The following is a 9,360-nucleotide window of genomic DNA, read 5'->3' on the forward strand; positions in this document are numbered from 1 at the left end:
TATTGATTACAGGCAAAATTATACTTTGTTAGACACTTAAATTCCTGGAAGCAGCTGGGCATGGTGGCTCATGCCTGTAATCCCAGCACTTTGGGAGGCTGAGGTGGGTGGATCACAAGGTCAGGAGATCGAGACCATCCTGGCTAATACGGTGAAACCCCATCTCTACTAAAAATACAAAAAATTAGCCGGGCGTGGTGGTGGGCACCTGTAGTCCCAGCTACTCAGGAGGCTGAGGCAAGAGAATGGTGTGAACCTGGGAGGTAGAGCTTGCAGTGAGCCGCGATTGCGCCACTGCACTCCAGCCAGGGTGACAGAGCGAGACTCTGTCTCGAAAAAAAAAAAAAAAGAAAATTCCTGGAAGCTGGGTGCAGTGGCACGTGCCTGTAGTTCCAGTTACTCAGGACACTGAGGAGAAAGGATTGCTTGAGCCCAGGAGTTTGAGTCCAGCCTGGGCAATGTAGCAAGATCCTATCTCTTAAAAAAAATTTTAAATGCCTGGATCTACCTTTTCTTTGGTGATAAAGAAGTTGACTGTGATGGTCACTTTTATTTCTATTGAGGCTAAGCGCCCAGGCCGTGGAGCAGGCCAGCCCCTTCTCTCTGCTGTGTGATTCTGAGTAAATGAGTTCACCTCTCTGAACCTTTCTCCATGGATAAAATGGAATCACAATTCCTCCCCTAAAGTTGGCTGGGTGAGAGTTCCACACATTGCTTATGAAGCTGACACAATGCCTTGCATGTAGTAGGTGTTCAGTAAATGGTAGCTATTACTCCTGAATGTCTTCTGCAGGAAGAAAGTCAGTCTGTCAGTTCTGTGACAGTATCCTATGGAAACGGGTGGGTGGATCTGTGCCCAAGTTGGAGAGTATGTTTAGGGTGATCTGACTTAAAATTTAGGCCACATGGCACATGGAAAATGGAGAGTGTCTCAGGTCCCTCACTTTGAGAACTAGAATCTTTCCAAAGGTTTCATGTACCCCAATAGGAAATGGTGACCCCAAGAAACCAAAGAAAGGGAGCTGATGGTTGTGGGGAGACACTGGAGAGCTGCACACCCTGCCCCTCGCCCAGTGCTGCTGGACTTCCCACAAAGCCAGTGAGGTCCGTCTGCCCCCAGGAAGTCATCAGAGGCTGTGGCTGAGGAGACAGGCACTGGGGGCCTCCGTGGACCCGCTATTGGAGTGAAATGGCCTGGATGAAATTGGGTGGACAGGGTGCTGCCTCAGCAGGCTGGGATGTGCTGGGCTGTCAGAAAGTACTCATAAATAGCATGCCCCCTTGCAAAAGCAGGCGAGTCTGCAGACGGCCGTGGATCCTCTGTACTTCCCGAGGCTACAGCAACAGGTTCATTCTGGGATGGGCTGGGGGTGGGGAGAGAAAAGCCACCCTGGCAGGCCTGGACCTTTGGTGGTCTCTGTGGGACGTGCATGGCTGACCGCCTGCAAAAAAAACCAGGGTCTCCCTTAAGGGTCAGGTCCCAGTGAGAGGACCCTGACAGCGCAGCTGGGGGTGGAACAGGGGACCCTTGTCTGCAGTAGCCAGGGTCCAAGCCCCTGGACATGTGCTTAGGGCAGGGGACCTTCCAAAACAGCCCCTCCGAGGGAGGGGAGTGGGCACACGTGGTACCTGCCAAGTCCCCCGAGAGTCCCCTGTGAGTTGGACCAAGCCCTGTTTCCTGCTGAGGCTGGGACAGACAGAACAGACAGCCCGCAGGCTGTGCATGGTTAGGCCCGTGTCCAGAGTATATGGGCTGTGCAGCTGGACATGCTGGGGTGGCCGTGCTGGGGTGGCCGTGGGTGGGTAACAGTTGGATGTGGGGTGTAGATGTAGGTGCCTTGTGTACCACTGTGGATGTCTGAAATGGGCAGGGGTGTGTGTGTGTGTGTGTGTGTGTGTGTGTGAGAGAGAGAGAGAGAGAGAGAGAAACTGTCCTGTGAGCCCACGGGTGAAATACGACTGATAGTGACCCTAGAAACTTTTGTGAGTGTGTGCACGTATGTGTGTGTGTGCTGACAAACAGAACAGTCCTGTGTGTGTCCATGGGTGCAACAATGATAAGCATGCTTCCATGTGACTGCAGCAGGGGCCTGTATTGCGTGTCACCATCCCTATAGCAATGAAGGAGAACTGTCGGTGTCTGGGTCTTGAAGTGGCTGGTACACAGTCGTATTCAATAAATGCTTAAGGAATGAGTAACCGAACGCAGGGAGACTGACCCAGATCAAGTATCCAAGGAGCTGGTCTTACAAGCGCTTTCTCTAGAGGTCTGTCTGTCCATCTCCCGACATTTGGGGTCTCCTGTGCCTCCTGGTCACCCAGCCCAGAGCCTGGCACTGTGTAGGTGCTCATGGAATCTTTGGTGAACAAAGTAACCAGTGAACAAAAGAGTTCCTGGAGTATGGAGATGGGAGAGACCCCTGTAGAGGAAACCCCCTGAAGCCCACCCTTCAGCCAGGGTCTGGGGATGGGACATCTGCAGAGAGCTCTGGGAAACCTGGGTTTCGGGGAGCATCTGGATCAGGGGAAAAGGGCACGGGCTTTGGAGCCAGGCCCGACCCACGCCACTTCCTCTGTGTGCTTGAGGAAGTGGCCTCACTTTGCTGAGCCTCAGAGTTCCCCTCTGTACAATGGAGTTCCTGATCCCACTGTCTCAGTCCACGTGGCCCATGGTAGGTGCTCAATGGACGTTTGCTGAATGAATGACTGAATGTCGATCCTAAGTTATGGCCATGCCCTGTGGGCAGCAAGGCTCTGTAGCTCATCCTGGACTCCAGTCACAGCAACACCTGGCTTCTCCCAGGTAGATCCAATGACCCATTTTCCTTTGATTTGAAGCCAGAGGTATTCCTGGGGAGATGGAGGAACAGCATGGAGCACCCGAGCAGGCTGCAGCTGGCAAGAGCCATGGAGGCCTTGGGGGCAGCTACAAGGTACTGGGCAGGGAGCGGGTGAGAGGGCTGCTCCTGGGCCTCAGGGTCATCTTCCCAGCCAAGCAGCACCTCTGCAGAAAGGAAGAGCCATCCTTCGAACCACCCAGGCCAAGACAAAACGACCCGGGTGGGTCCTCTGACTGCCACCCTCCTGTTAGAAACTTGCTTCATGACTTTGCTGCATCCTCCCTCATCCGCAAAACGGAAATGGTCACCCACATCCTGCCTGTGTCAATGGATCAGAGAGGCTCGGGAGTTTCTGGAAACACGGCTCTGAGCTCTGACTCGCCTGTGTGACCTCAGCCTGGTGTCTTGCCCTCTCTGGGGAAAAGGGCACAGGTTTTGGAGGTTCTCTGGACCTCAACAGCCCCATCTTTGAAATGTGGATGGTGCCCAGACATCATAGCCAGAGTTGGTGTAAAGGCTAAAAGAAATGAGTGAAGCCAGCTAGCAGAGGGAGGCGCCCTAGAAATCTGAGAGAAGGTTTGAATGTGTTGGCTCTGCCCTTTCCAAACCATCTCCGGGGGCTTTTTGGGAAACTATTCCAGACACAGTCTAAGGATGGGTCGAATCCCAGTGCCTCCTCTTAACTTGCTGTGCAGCCCGAGGCAAGTATCTTACCCTTTCTGAGCTTCTTTGATCCCTTCTGTAAAATGACTAGAACAGATGTTCCCTGGGGATCTTCTACAAAGTCAGCTTGTGTTTCCAGGCGGGTGAGAGAGGCAAAACCTTGGTCTGCCTTTGCAGCCCCTCTCCGCCTAGGCTTGGGGCGGGCAGAGGTCTTCCCAGAGATTGCAAACAGGTGTTTCATTTTTTAAAGGGGGAAATTTCACGTTAAGGAAAATACAGATTTCTGATTTTTTCTCTTGAAAAAATTGGAACTGGGACCTCATTCCCTCATTACCAGAAGCAGCTTCATTTCCCCACCAACCTCTCGGGTTATTTCAGTCCGCTGGGCTCCCTACCTGGCTCCTGCTGGACATCAGAGTTACAATCTCTAGTTTAATTGATCTCACTTAAGTTCCTGAACGCGTTTCCCTCCATGGCCATTAGAGGGCAGTGCAGGCCCGCTTCGGTGCTGGCTCCAGGCTGGAGAGATGCAAAGAGGATAAAGCAGATGGTACCTCCCTCTAATGCCCCAAGGAGGGGCAGAGGCTGGAGCCTGGAGCCCAGCAGAGGTGGGATGCTTAGGACGCTGCTCTTCTAGGTGATCGTGTACGAACTAGAGAACTTCCAAGGCAAACGCTGCGAGCTTTCGGCCGAGTGCCCCAGCCTGACCGACAGCCTGCTGGAGAAGGTGGGCTCCATCCAAGTGGAGTCCGGGCCGTGAGTACCTAGACCCCCAGTCCCTCGCCACAACCCTGAGCCTTCTGGGAGTGTAGAGGCCCCAGTCTGAGCTCTAGATCTGTTGTGGGGCTTTTGACAACTCCCCTGCCTTCTCTGGCCTCATTTTCCCCATCTGTAAAATGAGAGTTGAAGAATTCTGTAGAATCCTAGATATCCGCAGCAAATCCCAGGATACCTGAGGTTGGAAGAAAAACAGCAAGGACGACCTAGCACCTAGCTCCGTGACTGGAACGTGGGATTTAATATTTATCATTCTAATAATCATTGTAACGCCTAAAATTTAACATGCATTATGTCATTGAATCCTCATGACCCCGTGAGAGAGGTGTCATTCTTATTCCCACTTTATAGATGGGGAAACTGAGGCCAAAGTGGGTAAGTGTCCCATCCATGTCCACAAGGCAGGCAGGTATCCCACCTGGGCCCTGAATTCCCGCCTTTGGATTGCAAGTCCAGGCTCTGGCACTAACCACCTGGGTGATCTTCGGCAAGTTGCTTCACACACCAGGCCTCCGTTTGCTCATCTGTGGAATGGGGATAACAATGGTACATACCTCAGAGAGAGTTTTTACGAAAATGAATGGAATGATGCAAATAAATACATATTAAAAACAATATAATACAAAGAAGAAGAAAAGGAAGAGGAAGAAGTCGCTGTCACCTATGGGTACTTATTGTGTGCCAGGCATTGTGCTAAAGACTTTTCTGAGTACCTTGCACGGAGGCTAGATTCTCAGTAACATTCGCTAGGATGGTTTTCCGGCCCAGAGTCTCAGACAGTTCCTGGTATGTCCTAGCAGCTCCTTTAATTACAGATCCAGGAATTAGCAGTAGGGTTGGAGGGAGGGTGCAAGGTTCAAGGTCAGCAGCTCTTGGATCCTTCTCTCACTAAACTCGAATGCTTCCTCAGCTGCAGCAAAGGTGACCCAGGCAGGCCTCTTCCTCCCTCAGGTGGCTGGGATTTGAGTCTAGGGCCTTCCGCGGGGAGCAGTTTGTTCTGGAGAAGGGGGATTATCCTCGCTGGGATGCCTGGTCCAACAGCCGTAATAGTGACAGCCTCCTGTCCCTCCGGCCTCTGAACATTGTGAGTATGGTTCCTGCCCACTTCTGGGTGTTCCTGGAAGCAGGGTGCACCGAGAGCTTTTCAGGCAAGCTCATTGCACGAGCTGGGCTGAGGGCTTGGCCCAGATGGACCTGGCCTGGGAAGGGCCCTCATATTTCTGATCTGAACAATTGTGTGGGACAAGAAGTGGGATATTGAATGGACATTGGGTTGGGAGTTGAGACACCAGGACTCACATCTTGAATTAAACCAGCATAGCACTGGGACTTTTCTTTGTAACCCTATTAAAACGATGAGCCACGTGGTCCAGTCGCAAATCAGTATTGTTATCAAAGAAATGCAGTCCAGGAAATAACTTCAGAAAGTAGCTTCAAAATACTTTAAGTTCTCTACTTGTGTTTCTCTAGCACCTGAAAGGGACACAGTCACAGTGACACTATTTATTTATTTATTTATTTATTTATTTATTTATTGAGACAGACTCCTGCTCTGTCGTCCAGGCTGGAGTGCAATCTCTCTCTCTCTCTCTCTAAACATTTTTTATTTATGTATTTTTATTTCATTTTGAGTTGCAGTCTTGCTCCGTCACCCAGGCTGGAGTGCAGTGGCATGATCTCTGCTCACTGCAACCTCTGCCTCAAGTGATTGAGTTCAAGTGATTTTCCTGCCTCAGCCTCCTGAGTAGCTGGGACTGAAGGCTCCTGCCACCATGCTGGGCTAATTTTTGCATTTTTAGTAGAGATGGCATTTCGCCATGTTGGCCAAGCTGGTCTTGAACTCCTGGCTTCAAGTGATCTGCCCGCCTTGGCCTCCCAAAGTACTGGGATTACAGGCATGAGCCACCATGCCTGGCCCACAGTGACACTTTAAACACCGCCCTTCTTCCTCCCCTGCTTCACTCACATCCAGTAGCTGCACCAACCCTTTCTCTTTGTCACGTAACTGAGTCCTCCTTAGAGGGCAATGGAAGAGGGCAAACCGGGAAGATGAAACTGGCATCTGGTTAGGAAAGAGAGAAAGCTCATATGTTGATACTTTTGATCTCCGTCCACCCTCTCCAGGCCTCAGTTTCTCTATCATTTGAATGATGGGATTGAGCAAGATCTGAAAATTCCTTTTCAGTTTTATAATCTATGGCTCTAGATTCCTAAATCAACCAGCTTTGGAGGATTCTCCCTGTCCCTCCTATAGTGAATTTGGGGGTGGAGGCATCTCCTGAGTCCCTTCCCTGCTGCAGCGGGTTTGGGGGTGGGTGTTATTTTGTGGTGACTTGTTGATTCTTTCCGGCATCTGGAGCCTCCTTGACCTCTGTTCTGGATACGGGAGCAGCCGCTCACCCCACGATATTGCCCTCAGGATAGCCCAGATCACAAGCTTCATCTGTTTGAGAACCCAGCTTTCAGTGGCCGCAAGATGGAGATAGTGGATGATGACGTGCCCAGCCTTTGGGCTCATGGCTTCCAGGACCGTGTGGCGAGTGTCCGCGCCATCAATGGGACGTAAGGGACCCAGCCCTCACCCTTGCCCCATCTTCTGGTCAGCCACGCCTCTGGCTCCAAACAGAATCAGTGCCCATACTTTCTTGCATGATTGATGTTCCCTGCACTCCTGACCCATTGAGATTTCTAGGCAGCCTTGACTTAAATCAAGTGAAATCTGTTCTCTCCACCTGTTCCCATCTGAGTCCTCCTTTTTTTTTTTTTTTTTTTTTTTTTTTGAGATGGATTCTCACTGTCTCCCAGGCTGGAGTGCAGTGGCGCAATCTCAGCTCACTGCAAGCTCCGCCTCACGGGTTCACGCCATTCTCCTGCCTCAGCCTCCCCAGTAGCTGGGATTACAGGCGCCCGCCACCAGGCCTGGCTAATTTTTTGTAGTTTTAGTAGAGACGGGGTTTCACCGTGTTAGCCAGGATGGTCTCGATCTCCTGACCTCGTGATCCGCCCGCCTCAGCCTCCCAAAGTGCTGGGATTACAGGCGTGAGCCACTGTGTCTGGCCCCTTCCTCCTTTTCTAAACACCCCCATGCCCTTGAACTGATTCTTGAAATATTCTTCCCCCTCATAACTCTTGCGCTTCTTACCAAGGGGCCCAGGATGTGTGCAGCTATTGAGGTGTGACACAAGTTGTACAGAGGAGAGCAGGCTTGTCACCTCCCTCTTTCTAGGCTTAATATCACCATTAATGCAGTCTTAGGATCACCTGCTTTTTGTAGGTGGTTACATCTCACTTGTGGGCTTGGAATCTGGGGTTGGACCTTGAGGGACACCACCCATCCCTGATAATAATTTATTCAATAATTTTTACTGAACATGTACTATATGCTGGTATGCAGATACAGAGAACAGCAAGAATGACACATATCCTCTGCCCTCAAGAAAATTACATAGTCTGGGGCCAGGATCACCTCAGGTCGGGAGTTCATGAGCAGCCTGACCAACATGGAGAGACCCTGTCTCTACTAAAAATACAAAAATAGCCGGGCATGGTGGTGCATGCCTGTAATCCCAGCTACTCAAGAGGCTGAGGCAGGAGCATCGCTTGAACCCGGGAGGTGGAGGTTGTGGTGAGCTGAGATCACGCCACTGTACTCCAGCCTGGGCAACAAGAGCGAAACTCCAGCTAAAAAAAAAAAAAAAAAGATTACATAGTCTGATAGACAGACAAAGTAACAGGTATTCGCAATGTATTGTGATCAGGATTGTGATTGGGATGCACAAGGGGCTCTGGGAGTCCCAGTGAGGTACTCGATTCAGCCTGCAGGAGTCTGGAGACATCTAAATTGAGCTGTAAGGGATGCAAGTGGAAAAAAGGGGGAAGGAGAAGGATGAGGTGAGGAAGAACGTTCCAGGCAGAAGGAATCATGCATACAAAGCCCCCCCTCCCCCCCCCCCCCCCCACACACAGCAGGTTCTGGGAAAGTAGAATAAGAGAGGCTGCCGTGTCGAGTGGTGAATGGGATGTTGAGAGATAAGACTCGAGATGCCTTGGGAAGGGTCCTGTGAGCAGGGTAAGGAGTTTGGATTCGTCCCAAGGGCTCTGGGGAGCTTAGGGGGAATGTAGGCAGGCAGTGCACGGTCAGATGCTGGCTGGAGGCAGGGTGACTGGAAGCAGACCGTCCACATCTCAACCTTGGTCTCCCGGCAGGTGGGTTGGCTATGAGTTTCCCGGCTACCGTGGGCGCCAGTACGTGTTTGAGCGGGGCGAGTACCGCCACTGGAATGAGTGGAACGCCAGCCAGCCGCAGCTGCAGTCTGTGCGCCGCATCCGCGACCAGAAGTGGCACAAGCGGGGCTGCTTCCTCAGCAGCTGAAAGGCACCCAGACCTCAAAGACCCAGACCCACGCTGCGGGGGCTGCAAGGGCAAGAAGAGGAGGCTCCAGGGCTGGGGCGAGGGCCGACCTGTCCACCCTTCCCTGGAATCTGCTCAATAAAGCCTGGGGTTGGTCCCCCGCCTGCCATGTTCCTCGGCATCACTTCCTGAGAGAGCCAGGCCTGGGGCAGGACCTGTGGGAGAGGCCTGCTGAAGGAGGCTGGGGCTTGAGAGTTCTGAGACTCCCAGGAAGGGGCTGTGAACTTTGCCCATATCCTAGGCTCTAATCCTTTCAGGCAGAACCATGTGCCCCTACTGCCCTGATCTTGTGTTTGTCTGCTGGTGTTTCCACCTGGGCTGTCCGGTCTGCCACTCCATCCATCCACCATCCACCACCATTCCATCCATTCATCCACCATCCATCCATCCATCCATCCATCCATCCATCCATCCACCCATCCACTATCCATCCATTCCATCCATCCACCACCACCCATTCCACCCATCCATTCCATCCATCCATCCATCCATCCATCCATCCATCCATCCATCCATCCACTCGTCTATCCATCCATGCCATCCACCCATCCACCCACCCACCCGTGTGCCATCCATTCATCTACTCACCCATCCATCCATCCATCCACCCATCCATCCATCCATCCACCCGCCCATCCATCCATCCACCCCACCCACCCGTGTGCCCAT

General features: G+C 52.0%; 1 protein-coding gene across 1 annotated transcript; it reads left to right on the forward strand.

Moving 5' to 3' along the window:
• Positions 1 to 442: 442 nt before the first annotated feature.
• On the forward strand, positions 443 to 8,949 carry CRYBB3 (crystallin beta B3). The gene is made up of 5 exons (XM_021921410.2): positions 443 to 2,933; positions 4,141 to 4,259; positions 5,232 to 5,364; positions 6,700 to 6,842; positions 8,487 to 8,949. The coding sequence occupies exons 1-5, from the start codon at positions 2,859 to 2,861 to the stop codon at positions 8,650 to 8,652; spliced, it is 636 nt and encodes a 211-aa protein (XP_021777102.1). The 5' UTR covers positions 443 to 2,858; the 3' UTR covers positions 8,653 to 8,949.
• The last annotated feature ends 411 nt before the right edge of the window (positions 8,950 to 9,360 follow it).

The sequence above is a fragment of the Papio anubis genome, chromosome 16 (genome assembly GCF_008728515.1).
Source record: "Papio anubis isolate 15944 chromosome 16, Panubis1.0, whole genome shotgun sequence".
Lineage (NCBI taxonomy): Eukaryota > Metazoa > Chordata > Mammalia > Primates > Cercopithecidae > Papio > Papio anubis.

What these genes read in the sequence shown, in the direction of transcription:
- CRYBB3 (XM_021921410.2), top strand. Translation starts at nt 2,859, where the DNA reads ATGGAGGAACAGCATGGAGCACCCGAGCAGGCTGCAGCTGGCAAGAGC. An exon ending in ATCCAAGTGGAGTCCGGGCC is followed by an intron (nt 4,260 to 5,231) that starts GTGAGTACCTAG and finishes TTCCTCCCTCAG; the next exon opens with GTGGCTGGGATTTGAGTCTA. An exon ending in CCCTCCGGCCTCTGAACATT is followed by an intron (nt 5,365 to 6,699) that starts GTGAGTATGGTT and finishes TATTGCCCTCAG; the next exon opens with GATAGCCCAGATCACAAGCT.